The sequence below is a fragment of the Monocercomonoides exilis genome (assembly GCF_001643675.1).
Source record: "Monocercomonoides exilis strain PA203 chromosome Unknown scaffold3-2548433, whole genome shotgun sequence".
Lineage (NCBI taxonomy): Eukaryota > Preaxostyla > Oxymonadida > Polymastigidae > Monocercomonoides > Monocercomonoides exilis.
This window is the reverse complement of record NW_027150548.1, coordinates 2,364,849-2,389,700: the sequence shown is the minus strand read 5'-3', so window position 1 is coordinate 2,389,700 and position 24,852 is coordinate 2,364,849. Positions and strand designations below refer to the sequence as shown.

The window sequence follows — 24,852 nt, the reverse complement described above, 5'->3', positions numbered from 1 at the left end:
CATCTATCTTCATTTCAAAATTTGTGATCCTTCTTTTCTTCTTCAACGCCTTCTTCAGTGAACAACAAAAAATTGTCATTTCCATTTCATTCAGCTCCTGTCAAATTCAGGGCCAAGTGTCATCTTTCATTCTTACTCAGAAAGACGAAAGAAATATTCATTTTATAACGGAATATCTGTATAAATTATATGTCAACGGAAATGGTTCAATGTCAAATCAAGAATAGCAGATCATCGGGCACACAATCCATGAAGGTTGCCTCTGCATTATTTATTTTGAGATTGAAAGAATTACAGGAAGAAGAAGGAACAAGATTGGAAAAGATTTCTTTGAACAAACAGTTGCAAGGATGGTTTTCGAGAGATTTCGCAAGGCCACATGCCTTCAAAAAGTCGCAGAAGATGAAACGATGAGGGAAACATATTTATTTGAAAAGGCATATTTAACAGAAAATTCTATGAAAGAAGAGAATAAATGCCCGACAAGCAATGTTGATTTTATCAAATGCACATGTGAGATGTTTTCTTCAATTTTGTGTGCCATCTCCCCAACTTTCTTCGACTTTGCCTTCTTTTGCACATATTTTCACCGACAAGTCAGCTGATGAAATGATTTCCGCCTTATGATCTGCACCTTCTTCGGAAGACACATCGCATTGTGTGTGCTCTTGCAGGACATCTTTGATAGCCAGCAATTCATTGCTTTGATGCCAAGATGACCATCCACGCATTCATTGTTAGCTGTATGCCAGTTGATAAAGATTTATTAATCGACATTCCAATCACCGAATGCTTCTGTTCTGTTATGTCCAACAATCGAGTTGTCATTTTCAGTGATGCTTATCATGAAGGCGAAGGAAGACTCGTTCACAGAAGCGACAAATGATTCACACACAAAATACACATCTCTTCCGACACAGGCCTTGTTGGCAGAAAACATGATATTGGTGATGGAAAAGGTTGTGGATGACACTTCTGAATCATCGTTGTACTCGATCATGAGAGCGCCGCCTCTTCCTCCAGAACTTGTATCCTCGCTCACAGAGCAGGTGGAGAAGGCTGTGTCACTCACAGAAAACGAGTTGGCAGAGGCAGATGAGGCGAATGAGATGCATCCGCCATTGGTGGCAGTCTGTTGGCTCAACTGTTCTGAGTTGATACTGGTGATGGTGCAGTTGGCGAGGGAGAGGGAGAGGGCAGGGGAGGTGGCAGAGGAGAGGACACAGCTGGTGGAGGTGGTAGTGGAGGTGATGTGAGTGATGTTGGAGGAGTTGAGGGTGAGGGGAGCGGTGAGGGAGGTGAGGTGGAAGATGCTCTGGCTGTTGAGGGTGAGACTGGTGATTGCTGTGTGGTTGAGGGCGAGGGAGCCAGCAGTGAGGAAGAAGAGGGGAGTTTTTATTGTTATGGAGGTTGTTCCGGTGATGGTGGTTGTGTTGAGGTTGAGGGAAGGGGAGTTTTGGGAGAGGTGGAAGAGGATGGGGGTGATTTGGTTTGAGGAGTTGTGGGCAATGGCGAGGGCAGAGACTGTGAGGGAGCCCTGGGTCTGTTGGAAGAGGGCAGACGAGGCAGATGGATCTGGTGAAGAAGATGCAGATGAAAATGATGAATATGATGAATTTGATGATGTTGATTGTGATGACTGTGAATATGAGATTGGTGGTTGGGGAATGCCACTGGAGGCGATGGTGGTGGCAGTTGTGCCATTTCCAGTGATTTTAGTGTCAACCGCGCTGAAGGTTAGTGTTTGAGTTGGAGCAAATATTGAGGTGAGGAGGGTGAGAGAGGCGTCTTGGGGATCTGTCATGCGAACAAGAGCGAATTCGATTGTTTTGCATGGACTGAGTTGTGTGATTCCGCAGAGATCGGTGTTTGTCCCATTATTTGACACGATTTTGAATGTTGTGACGAGAGGGAGCCATCTGTTGAACTCAACATTGTCAGCTGTTCCTGCATTCCACACTCTTTTTGCTTGGGTTGTTGAACCGCATTGCTGGAATGGAGATTGGGTGATGCTGCTGCCATTGAAGAACACATCGTTTCCTCTGCCATTTTTGGCAGTGTTGCCATTGAAAAAGCAGAAAGTTATGAATCTTATTTCATTCATCCAAGTGAAGGTTGCATCCAAATAGATGGCAGCTCCGCCGCGTGTAGATGAAGTTGACGTCAATTCATTATTTACAAATTGGCAGTCATTGATCGAAAACTGACTTGGTTTTATCTGAGGAGGCCAGTTAAATGTTACAGCACCTGCAGCATCACCACCAGAATTTGCGATGCACTTGCATTTGGAAAACACGAAATGAAAATTTGTATAATCATTTCCAAGAGCAAAATACCAACCAGTTCCAATGCTGCTTGTTATTGAACAACTTTCCACACTGTTCTCTGAGAATGAATAAACAGAATTGGATTGTGGATATGCTATGCAAGCAGCTCCTCCATAAGCAGCCGAACATCTTGTGAAATTGGATTTTATGAGATCTATTTTTAACAAACTGTGACAATTCAACGCTCCACCATGATCATTGGTTGAACAATTGAAAAATGAACAGGAAGTGATTGTGAGATTGGCATTAATACAAGTAACACAAAGTGCACCTCCTGGCGATGACCCACCATTTGAACCATTCCATTCGCACCATTCAAATTTATGGCTGTTCTCATCAAACGAAGTCAATCTACCTGGTCTCTTTCTGTCGGTTTCAGTTCCCACATGCACCTCTGCAGCATTTGATAAAGAACGTGTTTGATGGAGGAAAGAGGTGTTGAAGGCAGAGAGGGATGTGGATGGGCTGTTGAGGTTTGGGAGGATAGCACCATCGATGGGGTTGTGGGTGTGGAGGAAGATGGTTGAGTGGACATAGAAAGATAAGGTGGAGGATCTTATTTGTCAGAAGAGCACGCAAAAATAAAAGAGGAAAAAAAAAAACAGAAATTTCATCGAAAATCTCTGTTTTTATTTGTTATCATTCTCCTCAGCAAATCTCGACCTTCAATCAACGTATTTGATTCGTTCGTCGTCGTCGTCGTCTTCTTTTTCTTCTTCTTTTTCTTCTTCTTCAACTCCTTCAACTCCAATAGCAACTTCGTCTTCACCTTCTTCTTCTTATTCTTATTCTTATTCATCATCATCATCATCACCATCATCATCATCATCATCATCATCATCTTCTTCTTCTTCTTCTTCTTCTTCTTCTTCTTCTTCTTCTTCTTCTTCTTCTTCTTCTTCTTCTTCTTCTTCTTCTTCTTCTTCTTCTTCTTCTATTTCTTCGTCTCCTTCTTCTTCTTTTCCTTCCTCTTCACCTTCCTCTTCACATTCTTTTTCACCATCTTCTTCCTCTCAATATTTTCTGCTTCAAATTTGTTGATCCTATCACTTCCTGCTGGGTCAGAGCATCAACCTTCTGATTCATTCATGCAATTCAATTAGGCAGAGCCTCCATGTGATCCAAAAAACGTTTCATTCACAATTCTTCCTCTCAGCATCCATTCACCGAATACACCTTCATTTCATGTTTCATTCATTATTCTGATGAGAAAAAAGCCGTCTTTTCATTCAAATGTTCTTCAACGCCTTCTTTGATGAATGTCAAAAATAATGTTGAGTTTTTTCATTTCATTCAATTCTCCTCGAATTCTGCGTCAAATATTTTCTTTCCTTTTTATTTAAAAGCATAAAAAGTTATATTCATTCTATCATTGAATGACAGCAGAAATTATATTACGACGGAAGCGATTCTGCACAAAGCAAAGAAAAGTTTGCACGTTATCAACAACTGAATCAATTCTGGCCTTTTCGTTTTTTGATTGAAAGAATTCACAGAAAACAGAAGGAGCAGGGTAGAAGACGTATTTTGGAACAAATTATAATATGGTTTATCTTCCAGAGATTTCACAACATCAAAACCACAGCGAATTTTTGCAAATGAAACGATGAAGAAAAGCAATTTTGAGGAAAAGGCTTAAGTGAAGAGAAATTATATGAGCTTCTAGCGCTAATTGGATACAAGCATGTTGGAATAAGAATTATAAGAGAAACAGATATTTTTGAAAAATCATCAGATACTATTGAAGAAATCCTTTTTGAAGAGAAGAAATAGATGATTCTTTAAAGCAGAGAGTTTTATTTTCATTTGATGAAGAAGCGAAATCAAATTTAAAATGACAAAGAAATACTTTTATCTGAGATGATATTTAGGATTTTGAAAAAAATTAAACTACTGGTGAAAAGAAGATGACAGCTTAAGAAATTTTCAATGATATGGAAAATGGAAGAAATTCTGATGAGAACATGAAAAAATACATCTTTTCAAGTGATTCTTGTATTTGGGGCACGAAATGTGAGAGTGTTTGTGGGAGTGAAAGTGGAGACGAGAAGAGAGAGAGAGGCATCGCTGAAGGGAGCAACGCATCCGAGAGCATACTCCACCGTGGCACATGGGCTTTGCTGTGTTTTGCCACAGGCATCAGCATCAGTTCCACCATTTGAGACTATTTTGTTCTGGTTGATGATCGGAAGCCAGCCATTATACACTGCATTGTCAGCTGTATTGTTATTCCACACTCTTTTTGTTGGGGTTGTTGAGCCACAATTCTCGAATGGGGATTGAGTGATGTTGCTTCCGTAAAAGAACACATCATTCCCCCTGCCATTCGTCGCAGTGTTGCCATCGAAGAAACAGAATGCGATGAATTTTACTCCACTCATCCAAGTGAAGGTGTTTGTGCAACACAGTCCAGCTCCTCCATATGTGGAAGAAGCAGTCAGATTGTTATTTATAAACTGGCAGTCGTTAACCAAAAATTGGCTTGGTTTATTTTGTGGAGGCCAATGAAACGTGAGAGAGCCGGTTGAGTCGTTGCCAGAATTTGCGATGCACTTGCATTTAGAAAACAAAAATTGGCAAGTTGAAGTCATATTTTCGAGCCAGAAATACCAGCCAGTTCCGCACCAATCAGTTATTGAACAACTTTCCACTTTGTTTTCCGAAATATGATAGATGGAATAAGATTGTGGATGATAAGTGTGCACTGCTCCTCCATGTCTGGCCGAGCAGCCTGTGAAATTGGATTTTGCAATGTTGATATTTAACAAATTTCCACAACATAACGCACCACCTTGACCATCTCCAGTGCAGTAACATTCGTTGAATGAGCAAGAAGTGATTTTGAGATTTGCATTCAAGCAATTAACATAAAGCGCACCACCATGACTACTTCCGCTATTTGAATTTTCCCATTCGCACCATTCGAAGCGATGGTTATTCACATCAAACGAAGTCAATCTTCCAGGTTTCGCTCTTTGAGATTCAGTTCCAATATGAACCACAGCAGCATTTGATGAAGAACGTGTTTGGTGAAAAAAAGAGGTGTTGAAGGCAGAGAGAGGTGGATGGACTGTTGAGGGAAGGGAAGAAAGAGAGTTGAGCGGATGGAGAGGGAAGGGTGAGGAGAGATTAAATATTTCTAAAGATAAATATCGAAAATATACTAAGAAATATGAAAATTGCTCAAGATGAATATATTCAACAACAATAATTTGTATTTAATGTTAAAGTTACAAATTATTTTTTCACAAACAATATTCAAAGAAATATCATTGATGGAAAATATTCATTTTTTTAAAATTTCACTTTTTGTCAAATCAGTTTAGAATTATCATCCTTTCTATTCCAACAAAGAAATAAAAAATTTTTAATTTTAACCGCATTTATTGTCAAGCTATCGTCTGTTTTGTTTTCCGAAAGATCATTTTTTAAAATGGAAAAAAACCTATAATATTGGTGAATGTCCTTCTTTTGTTATGTTCTTCAAATTCCTTAATTATCATTATTTTTTAAAAACCAGAAAATTAATAATTGATTGTTTTAAACATTTATTAATTTCTTATTTTGAAACGAATTAAAAACAAAGTTCTGTATTTGCTTGAAGTTAAATATAATCAATTTTTTTTTTCAAATTATCCAATTTCTCTATTTCTCTTAAGTTTTTCGAATGAAATGAAATTGAAAAAAAAAAGCATTCTGAAAGAATGGCGAAAACTCTTCAATATTCAAATTGATAATGAATTCATTCATCAGAAAATCAATGATAGCAACTCAAAAGATGAAGAATAGTGAAACAAAATTGAATCAAAAACAGTCTAGTGAAATGTTTGGTTCACCAAATGTTATTCATTCTTGGAATGGGTGATGATTTTTGATTTCATGTTTCTTTTGTGCCAATTTTCGAATTGAACAATTATCTGAATAGTTTCAATTTCGTTAAAAAATGAATTGTCGATGAAACAAACATTCTTCGTTGTTTTTCTTTAATGGAAGATGAATGAAATAAGAATAATTTCAAAGTTTGAGACATTCCGATGAAAATTCATCAATCAACAACTTGAAACTTTGAAATAATGAACAACACAAAAGATTTTTGATTTCAAAAATAATAACCCAGAAATTTCAAAATATAAACAGAACAAAACGTTTTTTTGGAATTCATTACAACAAATGATTTTCTGACTCATTGAAAGAAACAATGGAAAAATATTCAATGATATTTTGGATTTCCAATTTCTTTGTTGAGAAGATCCAGTTGCACAGTTTTGATTTAAGTTCGTTCAAAAAAATATCCACAACATCATTTTTTCCAACTAATTCTTGGAACAAAATTGATTCAGTGATTGCATGTTATTCCATTGCGTGATGTTATCTGTATCTTTCATAATTTTATTTCTCTTGGAACAAACATTGTGTGTTTTTTCATCTTTTTTCAGTGAATTGAATAACAAAATTTGATATTCTTTATCGAATCAAACATGTTGTATGTGAGAGTTTTCTTTGAACAATCGATTTTCTGATCAAAACTTTCAAAATACATGGGGAAAATATGGACTTTCAAGCTTTTTATGCACAGAGTTTGAAAAATTGTTTCTCTTATAACATTTTTTAACTTAACCAGATTTCAAAATAAATCTGATTTTCATATCTGAAAACAAACATCATCGAAAAAATTACAAAATGTTTTGTGACCTCACATGTATTTCAAAAATAAACCCATTTTCTTCAAATCATTTGATCACAAAAAGATCATCCAAGATGCATAATTTTTTAATGAAAATGCCTGAAGTCAAATATTTTGTCCCACATGTGTTTCAAAAATGTGGGGAAAAAAGTCAAAACGTTATTTCTTTTCAATCAGATTTGTTCTGACAATTGAAAATCGAGCACTTATTCTATTTATAAATTTATTCATCTTTCCATTTTTTTCTTTGTGAAACACCATCGAATGAAATCACAATCGGACATCGTCACAAAAATTACACACAACTCAATGCAATTGTGAACAGTTATGATTCAATTATACCTCTGTGACCTGACAAAATAACTTGAAGCCTCGTCTGTCACAAAAAAATAAAAAATGAAAAAAAAAAAATGAAAAAAAAATGAAAAAAATGAAAAAAAATGAAAAAAAATGAAAAAAAATGAAAAAAAATAAAAAAATTTTTTGAATTAATATAAAATATTCAATTGCTAAAACTTCTAAAGACTTTTCAAAGCACTATTGAAAAGATTTGTTGATAGCATCTGTAATATCTTGTTGTTTTTTCTCTTTTGTCAGTGACCGTCAGTGACAGTCAATGACAAATTATGACAAAAATATTCCTCAACTGACATTTCGTGTCAAATAAAATAAATACTGGGAACTTGATCATTTTTTTTTAATTTTTATTTTTTCAAAATAATAAGAATTATTTCATGAAGATTTTCAAATTTATTATTATTGTAATTAAGAATTATGAAATCGTTATAAATAACCCTTTTTGACAAGTACTAAATATCTTGTCAGTCATTTTGTCATTTTTTCAATTTTCTCTTGTCATGTTACAGAGGTATGCTTTAAATGAATTCTATTATTAAAAAAGATCATCCATGTAATTTGCAGTGCTTGTTGAATTTGGATAAAGATTCAACAATGACAAAAAAAAAAAAAAATAAAATTAAATAAAAATAAAAATAAACTTTCATACTGATGATTATTCATTCAATCAAATTTGTGCTGTCAAAAATTCCTGGGGTAAAAATGAAAGATAACGGAAAAAAGACAGTTGTTATCATTTCCATTATTTGAAGTGAATATTGCCTTTGAAAATATCTTTGGAACCAACTCATGCAACAACTGCAAAGAAAAGAACGTTTTCACCTGATGATTAATTCTGTCAAATTGATTCTTTGCTTATACATTTTTTCATGAAATGAAATAAATTAAAATAAAGATTTACATAGTGACTTCACATATTTTGATTAAAAACTTTATTTTTATATCATTTATTATATATAATTTTATTTTATTCCATTTCGTTCCGTTTTTCTTTCACTTTTCTTTTCTTTTCTTTTCTATTTTGTCTATCTATCTATCTATCTATCTATCTATCTTTCTTTCTATTTTTCAAATTTCTTTCTTTTTTCTTTCTTTCTTTTTTTTTCTTTTTTTTTTTTTGTCATTGTTGAATCTTTATCCAAATTCAACAAGCACTGCAAATTACATGGATGATCTTTTTTAATAATAGAATTCATTTAAAGCATACCTCTGTAACATGACAAGAGAAAATTGAAAAAATGACAAAATGACTGACAAGATATTTAGTACTTGTCAAAAAGGGTTATTTATAACGATTTCATAATTCTTAATTACAATAATAATAAATTTGAAAATCTTCATGAAATAATTCTTATTATTTTGAAAAAATAAAAATTAAAAAAAAATGATCAAGTTCCCAGTATTTATTTTATTTGACACGAAATGTCAGTTGAGGAATATTTTTGTCATAATTTGTCATTGACTGTCACTGACGGTCACTGACAAAAGAGAAAAAACAACAAGATATTACAGATGCTATCAACAAATCTTTTCAATAGTGCTTTGAAAAGTCTTTAGAAGTTTTAGCAATTGAATATTTTATATTAATTCAAAAAATTTTTTTATTTTTTTTTCATTTTTTTTTCATTTTTTTTTCATTTTTTTTCATTTTTTTTCATTTTTTTTTCATTTTTTTTCATTTTTTTTTTCATTTTTTATTTTTTTGTGACAGACGAGGCTTCAAGTTATTTTGTCAGGTCACAGAGGTATAATTGAATCATAACTGTTCACAATTGCATTGAGTTGTGTGTAATTTTTGTGACGATGTCCGATTGTGATTTCATTCGATGGTGTTTCACAAAGAAAAAAATGGAAAGATGAATAAATTTATAAATAGAATAAGTGCTCGATTTTCAATTGTCAGAACAAATCTGATTGAAAAGAAATAACGTTTTGACTTTTTTCCCCACATTTTTGAAACACATGTGGGACAAAATATTTGACTTCAGGCATTTTCATTAAAAAATTATGCATCTTGGATGATCTTTTTGTGATCAAATGATTTGAAGAAAATGGGTTTATTTTTTGAAATACATGTGAGGTCACAAAACATTTTGTAATTTTTTCGATGATGTTTGTTTTCAGATATGAAAATCAGATTTATTTTGAAATCTGGTTAAGTTAAAAAATGTTATAAGAGAAACAATTTTTTCAAACTCTGTGCATAAAAAGCTTGAAAGTCCATATTTTCCCCCATGTATTTTGAAAGTTTTGATCAGAAAATCGATTGTTCAAAGAAAACTCTCACATACAACATGTTTGATTCGATAAAGAATATCAAATTTTGTTATTCAATTCACTGAAAAAAAGATGAAAAAAACACACAATGTTTGTTCCAAGAGAAATAAAATTATGAAAGATACAGATAACATCACGCAATGGAATAACATGCAATCACTGAATCAATTTTGTTCCAAGAATTAGTTGGAAAAAATGATGTTGTGGATATTTTTTTGAACGAACTTAAATCAAAACTGTGCAACTGGATCTTCTCAACAAAGAAATTGGAAATCCAAAATATCATTGAATATTTTTCCATTGTTTCTTTCAATGAGTCAGAAAATCATTTGTTGTAATGAATTCCAAAAAAACGTTTTGTTCTGTTTATATTTTGAAATTTCTGGGTTATTATTTTTGAAATCAAAAATCTTTTGTGTTGTTCATTATTTCAAAGTTTCAAGTTGTTGATTGATGAATTTTCATCGGAATGTCTCAAACTTTGAAATTATTCTTATTTCATTCATCTTCCATTAAAGAAAAACAACGAAGAATGTTTGTTTCATCGACAATTCATTTTTTAACGAAATTGAAACTATTCAGATAATTGTTCAATTCGAAAATTGGCACAAAAGAAACATGAAATCAAAAATCATCACCCATTCCAAGAATGAATAACATTTGGTGAACCAAACATTTCACTAGACTGTTTTTGATTCAATTTTGTTTCACTATTCTTCATCTTTTGAGTTGCTATCATTGATTTTCTGATGAATGAATTCATTATCAATTTGAATATTGAAGAGTTTTCGCCATTCTTTCAGAATGCTTTTTTTTTTCAATTTCATTTCATTCGAAAAACTTAAGAGAAATAGAGAAATTGGATAATTTGAAAAAAAAAATTGATTATATTTAACTTCAAGCAAATACAGAACTTTGTTTTTAATTCGTTTCAAAATAAGAAATTAATAAATGTTTAAAACAATCAATTATTAATTTTCTGGTTTTTAAAAAATAATGATAATTAAGGAATTTGAAGAACATAACAAAAGAAGGACATTCACCAATATTATAGGTTTTTTTCCATTTTAAAAAATGATCTTTCGGAAAACAAAACAGACGATAGCTTGACAATAAATGCGGTTAAAATTAAAAATTTTTTATTTCTTTGTTGGAATAGAAAGGATGATAATTCTAAACTGATTTGACAAAAAGTGAAATTTTAAAAAATGAATATTTTCCATCAATGATATTTCTTTGAATATTGTTTGTGAAAAAATAATTTGTAACTTTAACATTAAATACAAATTATTGTTGTTGAATATATTCATCTTGAGCAATTTTCATATTTCTTAGTATATTTTCGATATTTATCTTTAGAAATATTTAATCTCTCCTCACCCTTCCCTCTCCATCCGCTCAACTCTCTTTCTTCCCTTCCCTCAACAGTCCATCCACCTCTCTCTGCCTTCAACACCTCTTTTTTCACCAAACACGTTCTTCATCAAATGCTGCTGTGGTTCATATTGGAACTGAATCTCAAAGAGCGAAACCTGGAAGATTGACTTCGTTTGATGTGAATAACCATCGCTTCGAATGGTGCGAATGGGAAAATTCAAATAGCGGAAGTAGTCATGGTGGTGCGCTTTATGTTAATTGCTTGAATGCAAATCTCAAAATCACTTCTTGCTCATTCAACGAATGTTACTGCACTGGAGATGGTCAAGGTGGTGCGTTATGTTGTGGAAATTTGTTAAATATCAACATTGCAAAATCCAATTTCACAGGCTGCTCGGCCAGACATGGAGGAGCAGTGCACACTTATCATCCACAATCTTATTCCATCTATCATATTTCGGAAAACAAAGTGGAAAGTTGTTCAATAACTGATTGGTGCGGAACTGGCTGGTATTTCTGGCTCGAAAATATGACTTCAACTTGCCAATTTTTGTTTTCTAAATGCAAGTGCATCGCAAATTCTGGCAACGACTCAACCGGCTCTCTCACGTTTCATTGGCCTCCACAAAATAAACCAAGCCAATTTTTGGTTAACGACTGCCAGTTTATAAATAACAATCTGACTGCTTCTTCCACATATGGAGGAGCTGGACTGTGTTGCACAAACACCTTCACTTGGATGAGTGGAGTAAAATTCATCGCATTCTGTTTCTTCGATGGCAACACTGCGACGAATGGCAGGGGGAATGATGTGTTCTTTTACGGAAGCAACATCACTCAATCCCCATTCGAGAATTGTGGCTCAACAACCCCAACAAAAAGAGTGTGGAATAACAATACAGCTGACAATGCAGTGTATAATGGCTGGCTTCCGATCATCAACCAGAACAAAATAGTCTCAAATGGTGGAACTGATGCTGATGCCTGTGGCAAAACACAGCAAAGCCCATGTGCCACGGTGGAGTATGCTCTCGGATGCGTTGCTCCCTTCAGCGATGCCTCTCTCTCTCTTCTCGTCTCCACTTTCACTCCCACAAACACTCTCACATTTCGTGCCCCAAATACAAGAATCACTTGAAAAGATGTATTTTTTCATGTTCTCATCAGAATTTCTTCCATTTTCCATATCATTGAAAATTTCTTAAGCTGTCATCTTCTTTTCACCAGTAGTTTAATTTTTTTCAAAATCCTAAATATCATCTCAGATAAAAGTATTTCTTTGTCATTTTAAATTTGATTTCGCTTCTTCATCAAATGAAAATAAAACTCTCTGCTTTAAAGAATCATCTATTTCTTCTCTTCAAAAAGGATTTCTTCAATAGTATCTGATGATTTTTCAAAAATATCTGTTTCTCTTATAATTCTTATTCCAACATGCTTGTATCCAATTAGCGCTAGAAGCTCATATAATTTCTCTTCACTTAAGCCTTTTCCTCAAAATTGCTTTTCTTCATCGTTTCATTTGCAAAAATTCGCTGTGGTTTTGATGTTGTGAAATCTCTGGAAGATAAACCATATTATAATTTGTTCCAAAATACGTCTTCTACCCTGCTCCTTCTGTTTTCTGTGAATTCTTTCAATCAAAAAACGAAAAGGCCAGAATTGATTCAGTTGTTGATAACGTGCAAACTTTTCTTTGCTTTGTGCAGAATCGCTTCCGTCGTAATATAATTTCTGCTGTCATTCAATGATAGAATGAATATAACTTTTTATGCTTTTAAATAAAAAGGAAAGAAAATATTTGACGCAGAATTCGAGGAGAATTGAATGAAATGAAAAAACTCAACATTATTTTTGACATTCATCAAAGAAGGCGTTGAAGAACATTTGAATGAAAAGACGGCTTTTTTCTCATCAGAATAATGAATGAAACATGAAATGAAGGTGTATTCGGTGAATGGATGCTGAGAGGAAGAATTGTGAATGAAACGTTTTTTGGATCACATGGAGGCTCTGCCTAATTGAATTGCATGAATGAATCAGAAGGTTGATGCTCTGACCCAGCAGGAAGTGATAGGATCAACAAATTTGAAGCAGAAAATATTGAGAGGAAGAAGATGGTGAAAAAGAATGTGAAGAGGAAGGTGAAGAGGAAGGAAAAGAAGAAGAAGGAGACGAAGAAATAGAAGAAGAAGAAGAAGAAGAAGAAGAAGAAGAAGAAGAAGAAGAAGAAGAAGAAGAAGAAGAAGAAGAAGAAGAAGAAGAAGAAGAAGAAGAAGAAGAAGAAGAAGAAGAAGAAGAAGAAGAAGAAGAAGAAAAAGAAGAAGAAGAAGAAGATGATGATGATAATGATAATGATGATGATGATGATGGTGATGATGATGATGATGATGATGATGATGATGATGATGAAGTTGTGATAGGAGAAGATGAAGAAGATGAAGAAGGTGCAGAAGAAGGTGAAGACGAAGTTGCTATTGGAGTTGAAGGAGTTGAAGAAGAAGAAGAAGAAGAAGAAAAAGAAGACGACGACGACGACGAACGAATCAAATACGTTGATTGAAGGTCGAGATTTGCTGAGGAGAATGATAACAAATAAAAACAGAGATTTTCGATGAAATTTCTGTTTTTTTTTTTCCTCTTTTATTTTTGCGTGCTCTTCTGACAAATAAGATCCTCCACCTTATCTTTCTATGTCCACTCAACCATCTTCCTCCACACCCACAACCCCATCGATGGTGCTATCCTCCCAAACCTCAACAGCCCATCCACATCCCTCTCTGCCTTCAACACCTCTTTCCTCCATCAAACACGTTCTTTATCAAATGCTGCAGAGGTGCATGTGGGAACTGAAACCGACAGAAAGAGACCAGGTAGATTGACTTCGTTTGATGAGAACAGCCATAAATTTGAATGGTGCGAATGGAATGGTTCAAATGGTGGGTCATCGCCAGGAGGTGCACTTTGTGTTACTTGTATTAATGCCAATCTCACAATCACTTCCTGTTCATTTTTCAATTGTTCAACCAATGATCATGGTGGAGCGTTGAATTGTCACAGTTTGTTAAAAATAGATCTCATAAAATCCAATTTCACAAGATGTTCGGCTGCTTATGGAGGAGCTGCTTGCATAGCATATCCACAATCCAATTCTGTTTATTCATTCTCAGAGAACAGTGTGGAAAGTTGTTCAATAACAAGCAGCATTGGAACTGGTTGGTATTTTGCTCTTGGAAATGATTATACAAATTTTCATTTCGTGTTTTCCAAATGCAAGTGCATCGCAAATTCTGGTGGTGATGCTGCAGGTGCTGTAACATTTAACTGGCCTCCTCAGATAAAACCAAGTCAGTTTTCGATCAATGACTGCCAATTTGTAAATAATGAATTGACGTCAACTTCATCTACACGCGGCGGAGCTGCCATCTATTTGGATGCAACCTTCACTTGGATGAATGAATTAAGATTCATAACTTTTTGTTTTTTCGATGGCAACACTGCCAAAAATGGCAGAGGAAACGATGTGTTCTTCAATGGCAGCAGCATCACCCAATCTCCATTCCAGCAATGCGGTTCAACAACCCAAGCAAAAAGAGTGTGGAATGCAGGAACAGCTGACAATGTTGAGTTCAACAGATGGCTCCCTCTCGTCACAACATTCAAAATCGTGTCAAATAATGGGACAAACACCGATCTCTGCGGAATCACACAACTCAGTCCATGCAAAACAATCGAATTCGCTCTTGTTCGCATGACAGATCCCCAAGACGCCTCTCTCACCCTCCTCACCTCAATATTTGCTCCAACTCAAACACTAACCTTCAGCGCGGTTGACACTAAAATCACTGGAAATGGCACAACTGCCACCACCATCGCCTCCAGTGGCATTCCCCAACCACCAATCTCATATTCACAGTCATCACAATCAACGTCATCATTTTCATCATTTTCATCTGCATCTTCTTCACCAGATCCATCTACCACTTCTGCTCTCTTCCAACAGACCCAGGGCTCCCTCACAGTCTCTGCCCTCGCCATCGCCCACAACTCCTCAAACCAAATCACCCCCATCCTCTTCCACCTCTCCGGTAACTCCCCGTCCCTCAACCTCAACACAACCACCATCACCGGAACAACCTCCATAACAATCACAACCCCCCTCTTCTTCCTCACTGCTGGCTCCCTCGCCCTCAACCACACAGCAATCACCAGTCTCCCCCTCAACAGCCAAAGCATCTTCCACCTCACCTCCCTCACAGCTCCCCTCGCTCTCAACTCCTCCAACATCACCGACATCACCTCCACTGCCACCCCCACCAGCTGTGTTCTCTCCTCTGCCACCTCCCCTGCCCTCTCCCTCTCCCTCGCCAACTGCACCATCACCAACATCAACTCAGCTCCGCAAAACCAACAGACTGCCACCAATGGCGGGTGCATCTCATTCGCCTCATCTGCTCCTGCCAACACATTTTCGGTGAGTGACACCACCTTCTCCAGCTGCTCTGTGAGCGAGGATACAAGTTCTGGAGGAAGAGGCGGTGCTCTCATGATCGAGTTCAATGAAGGCTCACAAGTGTCATCCACAACCTTTTCCATCACCAATATCGTGTTTTCAGCCAACAAGGCCTGTGTCGGAAGAGATGTGTATTTTGTGTGTAAATCATTTGTCGCTTCTGTGAAGGAACCCTTGTTCACTTTCATGACAAGCATCGCTCAGAAAGACAACTCGGTTGCTGGACATGACAGAACAGAAGCATTTGGAATTTCGATTTGTTTATATTTCTCGAAGAGAATACAGCTGACAATGAATACGTGGAAAACATGTTTGGTGTCAAAGCAATGAATTGCTGGCTATCAAAGATGCCCTTCAAAAGCACACGCAAAGCGACGCGTCTTCTGAAGAAGGTGCAGATCATAAGGCAGAAATCATTTCATCAGCTGACTTGTCGGTGAAAATATGTGCAAGTGACGACAAGGTCGAAGAAAGTTGGGGAGATGGCACACAAAACAGAAGAAAACATCTCACATGTGCATTTGATGAAATCAACATTGCTTGTCGGGCATTTATTCTCTTCTTTCATAGAATTTTCTGTTAAATATGCCTTTTCAAATAAATATGTTTCCCTCATCGTTTCATCTTCTGCGACTTTTTGAAGGCATGTGGCCTTGCAAAATCAATCGAAGGTTAATTTTGGAACTCGTTCATTCCAAATATCATTTTTGCTATGTTCTTTCTGTTTTCGGTGAATTCTTTCAACTTCCAAATGAAAAGCAGAGGTAATCTCTATTGTCTGTTGCATGCCCGATGATAGTCTATTCTCTGCTAAAAGTAACTTCCATTTCGTTGTCTCATAATTTCTGCTGATATTCATTATTTTTATAAATATTTCTTTCGTCTTTCTGAGTAGAAATGAAAGACAAGGCCTGGCCCTGGATTTAACGGGAGTTGAATGAAATGGAAATAGTAATATTTTTAATTCGTTCATCGAAGAAGGCCTTGAAGAAGAAAAGGAGGGTCACAATTGTTGAAATATAGATTGATGCTGTGTGAATGTGTGCATGAATGAGGAAGAATGAAGTTGAAGTTGAAGAAGAATATGAAATAGAAGCAGCAGAAGAAGCAAAATTTGAATGAATAAGATTTTGGTGTTTTTGGCTATGCGATTCATAGCAGGCGTGCTTGTCGCTGAATAAGCAAGTGAATTGTGAGAAGGCGAATTTTGTGTTTGTAAATCAAGAAATGAGGAAGATGGTTGATTGAATGAAGGAGGATTATCTGAAGAAGAAGATGATGATCCCACGATGACCACGAAGATGAAGTTCAAGCCGAAAAAATGTGAATATATGTGGTAATAGGGAAATGCGCAATCAGTCAATTGACATTCCTAAAGAAGACGTTGAGATTAATTTGGGTGAAGTCGTTGATTGGACCAAATATCGAATTCAATAAGTTGATTTGACAAAGAGCAAACAATCGTTATCGAAATATTTGTTGAAGGCCGAAGAAAATTAATTGATGAAAGATGACATCCTCAGTTCGTTTCTGCCTTTTTGAAATTGTTTAGCGCTTCACTGAGAAACCAAAAATGAAAATATTTCTTAATTTCCTTTCCTTTCCATTCCCCTCTTCCATTCATCTCACAATATTCTCAGAAAATATCAATCCCCTCCTTTTCTTCATCTTTCGCAGTCTCTTCCAAAATATCTACTCCTCTCAAAAAAATACCCCTTTTCATATGAACATTTCGCAATTTTCCTCTTCTTTCCCGCTTTTGCCCTCTTTTCCTTTTTTTCAAAATCCATTTCTCCCATCAACATTAAACACCTTCTTTATCATCTCCAACCACTTCTCTACATATTTTCTACATTTTCCCCTCCAAATCTCCACCCACTCTTCCCCACCCCTTTGTCTCAGAATTTCTTCCATTCAAAAGCCCCTCTCGAAATATTAACATTCAAAAATATACTCAACTCCCATCCCCTGCCACAAAAATTAAACTTCCATCTCTTCTCCGCCCCATATCCCTCCTATGCATAGTGTTGATGAAATAAACGAGATATATTTCTTTTGGTGGTTAAGAATATTATTAAAGGAGATGATCATGAGAAAAACAAAAAAAACACATCCTGACAGGCAACACAATGTGTACGGGCTGAAAAGACCCTCCAGTGAGATACACAATGTATTTTGTGGAGATGCATTCTTTGTTGCATTTTGACCATTCTGAGGCTGAAATGAAGAGATTGATTTATTTTTTGAATGATGATAACTGTGGAGATATGCATTCTGGCAAAATACAGTCGAAGCGCAGTTTGGTCTTTATTTATTTTCTTTATATGAATATTTATCTGTTGATGTTTTTTGTGTTGTTTTCAGGGCAGGAAGCGGAAATGAATGAAAATGAATGAAATGTTTATATCTCGTTGTGCAGGGTGACTATGGAGTTGGGTGAGCGAATTCATATGGAAAGTGCCCAGGATGAAGGGATTGGGAAGGGAATTGGAGATGATATTTTCAGATGAAAAACAAGGGTATTTTTCAATGATGAAAATGGAATTTGAGCAGAATACATGAATTTCACATTTTTTAGAAGAGCAAGAAATCGATGCATTTGATGGAGAAACAACTGATGGAAAGGATTATTTGCGAATCAGATGATGAAACACTTGAAAAAGGAAGGAATTATGAATTTTTATTGGAGGGAAACAGGTGCCAACAGAATAAAATATAGTTATTGACTTGAGCGTTGGTTCTGAAGGTTTGATATTGTTATTTATTTGAAGTAATTATTATTATTATTTTTAAGAATGCTGAAAGGATGAGGGATTAGATCGCTTTGAAGAAGAAAGAGAAAAGTGGGGAAGGAAGAATAAAGACGGACAGATGAAATGCGAGATATTTCGAAGATGGCTTGCATTGTGCTTTGGCGAAGAATTATTTTTGAGGAAAGATGATTTTTTGTGAAAGAAGAAAAGATGGAATGAAAAAGGAATTGCTCAATATTTCCTATTTTTAGATGGAAAGAGAGAAAGAGATTGAGCTGAAAGTGAAAAAGTATTCAAAGGTTTCTCCTCTGCAGAAGAAAAAGGGATAGAAGACGAGAATTTCAATGAATTTCTCCGTTGGTATTAATTGACACTCAACTTCACAGTTTTCAACAATCAATCGTCTTATTCGATTCTTTCATCATCATCATTACCATCATCTTCTTCTTCCTCTTCTTCAAACACATCGTCAACATTTCGCACAGCTTCTCCTTCTTCTCCTTTTTCTCCTTCTTCTCCTATTTCTCCTTCTTCCTCTTCCTCTCCTTCTTCATTAACTTCTTCTCCTTCTCCTTCTCCTTCTTCTTCTTCTTCTTCTTCTTCTTCTTCTTCTTCTTCACCTTCTTTTTCCTTTTCTGCTTAAATGACATCTCCTTCTTTTTCTTCAAATTCTTCTTCTTTATCTTCATCTTTTTCTTCAACTTCTTCTTCTTCTTTATAATATCTTTTTCTTCATTATCTTTCTCTTAATAATTATCATTTTTTCCCTCCTCCTTATCCTTTTTTTTCTTTACAAGTTCTCCTTTTCTTCGTTATACTTTCTGTTGAATCCTTCTTCTTCAATCTCCACCGTCTTCTATTTTTTTCTGTTGTCTCACCGATATTAGAGGCAATGCGAATCGTGTAATTGCTCTTTTGTTGTCTCTTCGTCGCCAACAGCCACATGCATCGTTTGCATTGTTTGCATTGTGCTCGTTTTGTACTCGTTTTTGGAAGGCATTGACGGAGCTGCGAAGAATTTGCGAGGAACATTTGGATGCCAAAAAGGGAGCATCATCATCAAAAGAGCAGAGAATGCAAATGGTTGAAGACAGAGCAGAAGGACAGCAGCTGGCTGTTGTGCCGATCGAGGCAAATGGAAGCGAAGTTTGTGTGTCTTCTTTGTTGGTATTAGACATTGTTAAAAGAGGAACAGCCTTTTTCTTCCTCGACTATGACTGGAAATTTGCGCGTTTTGGAAGGAATTGGGGCACTCATTTTGTGCGAGCCATGAATAACGATGTGTTTGAGGTGAATTCTGTTGAGCTGCTGAATGAAGATGTGTGAGCAGAGGGCGAAAGAGAAATTGGAGCCATTGAGAGTTTTGAAGATGGCGCTGATGAATAACAGGGAAAAAAAATCAGCACTCATTGAGTTTTGTGAGCCATGCGATTGATGAGATGCTCGACATCGAGGAAGAAGAAGATGATGATGATGATGAGAAGGAAGGCTGTTGGAGGGAAAGAAGCCATTTGGTTTGTTCGTTGGACGAAGGGCAGCTTCAATTTCAGCAAGGACAAGTCATTGTTTGGTCTCTATCAGGCAGACGTAGCAGAAGAGTCTTTTTTTTGAACATGGATAAAGTCCAAAAGGAAACATCACTTCTTTTTTATTAATATTTTGGAAAGAAAGAAAGAAAGAAGACTTGCAGTTGGAGAAGGATAACTGAAAGGGAACAAAAGAGAAGAAGGAATGAGACGCTCTTTGTTGGATGGCTGGTGCACTCTGCCTTCATCCGAATGGGATGCAGCATCGATTTTACCAGGTGAAGCAACAGATTGGAGAATATCATCTGTCATTGTCCACGGCAATGGTGCAAATGGAGATATTTTAAGGAGAATAAGATAGAGTCGGCATTGTTGTTGAAGGGAGAAAGAAAGGAAACACAACAATTTCAGCTGATGCTAAGGAGCACCAAAGCGGGTGAGAAGTCGAAGGGATGAAAAAAGCGAAAAAAAAGTGCATGTTCAGCTGAATTGACAGGAAAACGTTGTGAAAATTCATCAGTCGAAGATTTTACATGCATCAGCATCATTTCATCTGATAACGCTCCAGTCGCAACAGAAATGTTTCAATGGCCAATGACTGTTTCATTCAACACACAAAATGTTTTTACTGATAGCGCTGTTAATTTTGGTGATTCTCGTTTTGCAGAATATTCTGCTGGAAATGCTGCAGACTTCTTCTCATTTGGCTCAACTTCACCACAAGCCACTCCGACAGAGAGAGGAATTTTATTCACAATATCTGCTCATCTTCTTCATCATATTTTATTGCTAACATCCTTATTTGATTATCTTATTCTGCATCGTCTTCATCTTCTTCCTTCTTCGGTATATGGAATGAGCGAAAATTGAGTGAATCTGATAAAAATTAATTCTTTTTGAGCATTGCTCGAAAAGATATTGCTTTTGGAGAATGTTTTTTTTGGAAAATGTTAATAGCCTTTTACTCAACGTCGATGAATGAAACAAGGAGAAGATGGCTTAAGAATAAAAAAGTTACACAGAGAAGACTAGGAAATCAGCTAAACCGAAAAGAGAGACAAGTCTCTTTCACAGAAATGGATTTGGCACTTTCTTTTCATTGAGTGTATTTTTGGAGAATTATTGTGATATTCTGACAGAACAACTATTTGATTCGGAATTCATTTTGTGGGACATTTGAAGCAGAAGGCAGACATTGAATATCAAATGGCATTTGTATCTTCAAAATCTTCTTCTTCATCTTCTTCGGCAATTCAATCAACTCTCCCACTCACTGATTTATTCTTCAACATTTCATCCTTCTGTCAACGTTGCTGCTGATTTTTCGTTCATTGTTCATCTCTCTTGAAGCTCATCTCTTTCGAACAAAATCATCATTGTTCGTTTTCTCCATCACCATTTTCCAAAAACACATTTTGTTTCAAATTCTTCTCGACAAACCATCATCATACATTAAACACTCCACAAATGATATTTCTTCGCTCTTCTTGTTCTTCTATTATCATCATCATCAAAGAAATCATGAGAGTTTCACACAGATTTTCTTCTTTTTCTTCTTCTTCATTTTGAATGTCTTTTTAAACAGAAATATTGGAGAATGGAAGAGAAAAGGCAAATGAAGACTTTTCCATCGAACACATCAATCATTTGCATCAAAGCTGTGAGTTCATTCGCTGCGTCTTTTCAATTCATTCTCAGCAAGCCAAAATGAAAGGTTTAATATTTTCATGAATGCATTGCATTTGTATCGGGCATGAGAAAAAAGCGGATTTGGAAGAGTGGATTTTTGGACTATTTCATGAATTGAAGAAAAATAGAGAGGAAAAGAAGAGAGAAAGGAAAAGAATAATTTTGAGCGAAGATTGAGAGAGATCAGTCAAGGAAAGAGAATAAGGATAGAAAATGATTGATGAATGAAGAAATATTTATTTATGTGGAAACAAAGCAGATGAAGGGAAAATACAATTGGAGCAGAACTTTTGGATTATATTGTGAGAAAAGAATGTGAGTGAGGTATCTTCTCTTTCTCCATCAATAAGAAAAAGCAGATGAAAGCAGAATGATGAAAGAAAAAGGAAGAGAAAGAGAAAGAGATGGAATTAAAGAGATGTTTTGAAGAATTCCATTTTGAGATGAAATGAATGAGACAAGTGTCCTTATTCAAGAAGAAGAGATGAAAGGAATGAAGAGAAGAGCGAAGGAAGACAATGGAGAAGAAAAGAATAAAGAGATATGATAAACTGAACAAAAATGAGAAGAATGTGAAGAGCAATAAATTCTGATTGACTTGTTCTGACATTCTCATTCTGAGTTGGAGCATTGGATTAGTTTCTTTTTCAGCCATGTTTGCTGTTGTTGTCTTTGGTGCTCACAAAGCTGAACATTGAATTCTTAATTAAGGCTATCATCACCATTGCTGCTGAATCCTTCTCAAGAAAATTCATTTCGTTCTTCATCTTCATCATTGTCTTCTTCTTCTCGTGTATTGATGCCAAATAAAATTTCGGGAAAAAAAAAGCAGGCAGAATTTGTGAACAATGAAGCTAACAAACAAACAAACAAAGGCAGAAATGGACAGATGATGAACGGGAAAGTGTGAAAAATATCATTTTGTTGAATATTGTGGAGGAAAAACCAGTTGTTTCTTCAGCGTTTTGAAACTCTCGAAATACATGAAATGTCTCTGTGAAAACGATGGAGAACAAAAAAAAAACAGTATTCGGAACAAAACCTTTCTTGTAGAAAAAAATTCATTGGGGTTGCATTTATTGGAAGAATTTCTTTGAAATGATGAAGAGAAATGATAAAAATGAGCAAAAGAGAGCAGGTGAAAAAGGAGAAAATGGTTATTGTTGAAAATGAAGATGATTTAAACGAAGAAATACATTTTGAAGAGACGAATTGTGGAAAACATTTCTTAAAGCAAAAAGAGGAATTTGCATTTGATGAAAAGGAGAAAATAGATGAAGAAATATTGAAGAAGTATTTTTATTTGAGCTGACGATAAGTGTTTTGAAAAAATTAAACTTCTGGTGAAAAGAAGATGATAGGTTTAGGACATTTCTCTGATATGAAAAAATGGTCAAAAATGAGAAAATGAAAGAATTAACATGAGAATCAGACAAATTTCATCATTTCCAGTGATTATGGTGTCAACTGCGCTGAAAGTGAGTGTTTGAGTTGGAACAAATGTTGAAGTGAGGAGGGTGAGAGAGGCGTCTTGGAGGAGGGAAATGAAGCCAGTGAGGGCATACTCGATGGTGGCACATGGGGTCTGTTGGGGTCTGCCACAGGCATCAGCATCAGTTCCACCATTTGCAACGATTTTGTTCTGGGCGATGATTGGAAGCCAGCCATTGAAAGTTTCATTGTCAGCTTGTCCATTATTATACACTCTTTTTGTTGGGGTTGTTGAGCCACAATTTTCAAATGGAGATTGAGTGATGCTGCTTCCATTGAAGAACACATCATTTCCTCTGCCATTGGTTGCGGAATTGCCATCGAAAAAGCAGAATGTGATGAATTTGAACCCGCTCATCCAATCATATGTTCTTGTGCAACACAGCGCAGCACCACCATAGGAAGTTGGATTTTCGACTTTGTTGTTGATGAACTGGCACTCTTGGAGTAAATATTGAAGAGGTATTACTGGTGGAGGGTAATGAAACGTGACTGCACCAGCTGCATCACCACCAGTATTTGCAATACAGGTGCAATTTTTGAACAAGAATTTTGCATCAGATGGCATGTTATCGAGACCAAAATACCAACCAGTTCCACACCAACTTGTTATTGAACAACTTTCTACTCTATTTTCAGAGAATGTCCAAACTGCATTTGATTGCGGATGTGCTATTTCAGTTGCTCCTCCATGAAGCGCAGAGCAGTTTGTAAAATTGGATTTTGAAATATCAATTTTCAACAAATATACACAATACAAAGCTCCACCATTTCCATTACAGGAACAATTATTGAATGAACAGGAAGTGATTGTGAGATTTGCATTTGTGCAATAAACATAAAGAGCACCACCAGATGAAGAACCACCATTTGAATAATTCCATTCGCACCACTCAAAGAGATAGCTATTCAAATCAGTAAATGGCAATCTACTTAATTCCTTTCTTTGAGATTCAGATCCAATATATTCAACAGGATCATTTGATAAAGAGCGTGTTTGGTGGAGAAAGGAAGTGTTGAAGGCAGAGAGAGAAGTGGAGGGGCTGTTGAGGTTGGGGAGGATGGCACCATCAATGGGGTTGTGGGTGTGGAGGAAGAGGGATTAAGTGGATGGAGAGGGAGGAATTGGAGGATCTTATTTGCCAGATGAACTCAATGTTGAAAAAACTGAAATTAAACGATTTCTGCGAACATCTTCATTTTTGTTTGTCTTCATTTATCTTCACATTTCTCAGTCTTCAATCAACTCATTCTATCCATTTATCATCTTCTTCAAATTCTTCTTCAAATCATCAACAGTATGCCACGCAACAATTTCCTCAACATATTCTTCATCTGTTTTGAATTCTCCATCAATTGCATCAGTGTGAGAGATAAAGAGAGAAAAGAAGAAACGAAGAAATTATACAGCTGAAGGAAAAAAATTACAAATAAAAATTGGAAGAAAATAGATTGGAAAATGAAGGCAGGCAAGAAAACTCACACAAAGCCAAAGAAAATTTCTTTCATCTGGAATTGCAGCTTCACAAACTTCTTCTTTTGAGGATGAAGAGGAAAACATTTTGTGGAATCTTTCTGAAGCCGCATGGCTTCAGTGGAATCTTTGCCTTTATCCAACAGAATGAGCAGATGACAACAACTGCAGCATTTTCCATTTCTGAATTGATCTTTTCACATATTCTACTTTTTTTTTCGTCTAATGTTAGACCAGAACGATTATTCATTCATCATCAGCATAACTTCTTCATCTTCAAATTTCAACTCAACTTTTTAAGAAAGCTTGTTTTATCTTTTCCCATCGCTCGAGAACGGTGAGATTTTGCGGCTGGTTGATCTTTCTGATCCGAATGAGGATGTT

At 35.8% G+C, this 24,852-nt stretch overlaps 5 protein-coding genes across 5 annotated transcripts; 3 read left to right on the top strand and 2 right to left on the bottom strand.

Moving 5' to 3' along the window:
• Positions 1 to 836: 836 nt before the first annotated feature.
• Positions 837 to 1,256, top strand: MONOS_13737 (uncharacterized protein; the record flags this gene model as incomplete). Its single annotated transcript, XM_067866467.1, has 1 exon — positions 837 to 1,256. One exon carries the CDS (start codon positions 837 to 839, stop codon positions 1,254 to 1,256), a length of 420 nt encoding a protein of 139 aa, XP_067735503.1.
• Positions 1,257 to 1,310: 54 nt separating this feature from the next.
• On the top strand, positions 1,311 to 1,748 carry MONOS_13736 (uncharacterized protein; the record flags this gene model as incomplete). The annotated part of the gene is made up of 1 exon (XM_067866466.1): positions 1,311 to 1,748. One exon carries the CDS (start codon positions 1,311 to 1,313, stop codon positions 1,746 to 1,748), a length of 438 nt encoding a protein of 145 aa, XP_067735502.1.
• A 13,081-nt stretch (positions 1,749 to 14,829) lies between these two features.
• On the bottom strand, positions 14,830 to 15,732 carry MONOS_16995 (uncharacterized protein; the record flags this gene model as incomplete). Its single annotated transcript, XM_067869874.1, has 1 exon — positions 14,830 to 15,732. One exon carries the CDS (start codon positions 15,730 to 15,732, stop codon positions 14,830 to 14,832), a length of 903 nt encoding a protein of 300 aa, XP_067735501.1.
• Positions 15,733 to 18,539: 2,807 nt separating this feature from the next.
• MONOS_14644 (uncharacterized protein) lies at positions 18,540 to 19,614 on the top strand (the record flags this gene model as incomplete). Its single annotated transcript, XM_067867461.1, has 2 exons — positions 18,540 to 18,577; positions 19,176 to 19,614. 2 exons carry the CDS (start codon positions 18,540 to 18,542, stop codon positions 19,612 to 19,614), a joined length of 477 nt encoding a protein of 158 aa, XP_067735500.1.
• Positions 19,615 to 22,896: 3,282 nt separating this feature from the next.
• On the bottom strand, positions 22,897 to 23,562 carry MONOS_14645 (uncharacterized protein; the record flags this gene model as incomplete). Its single annotated transcript, XM_067867462.1, has 1 exon — positions 22,897 to 23,562. One exon carries the CDS (start codon positions 23,560 to 23,562, stop codon positions 22,897 to 22,899), a length of 666 nt encoding a protein of 221 aa, XP_067735499.1.
• Positions 23,563 to 24,852: the final 1,290 nt, after the last annotated feature.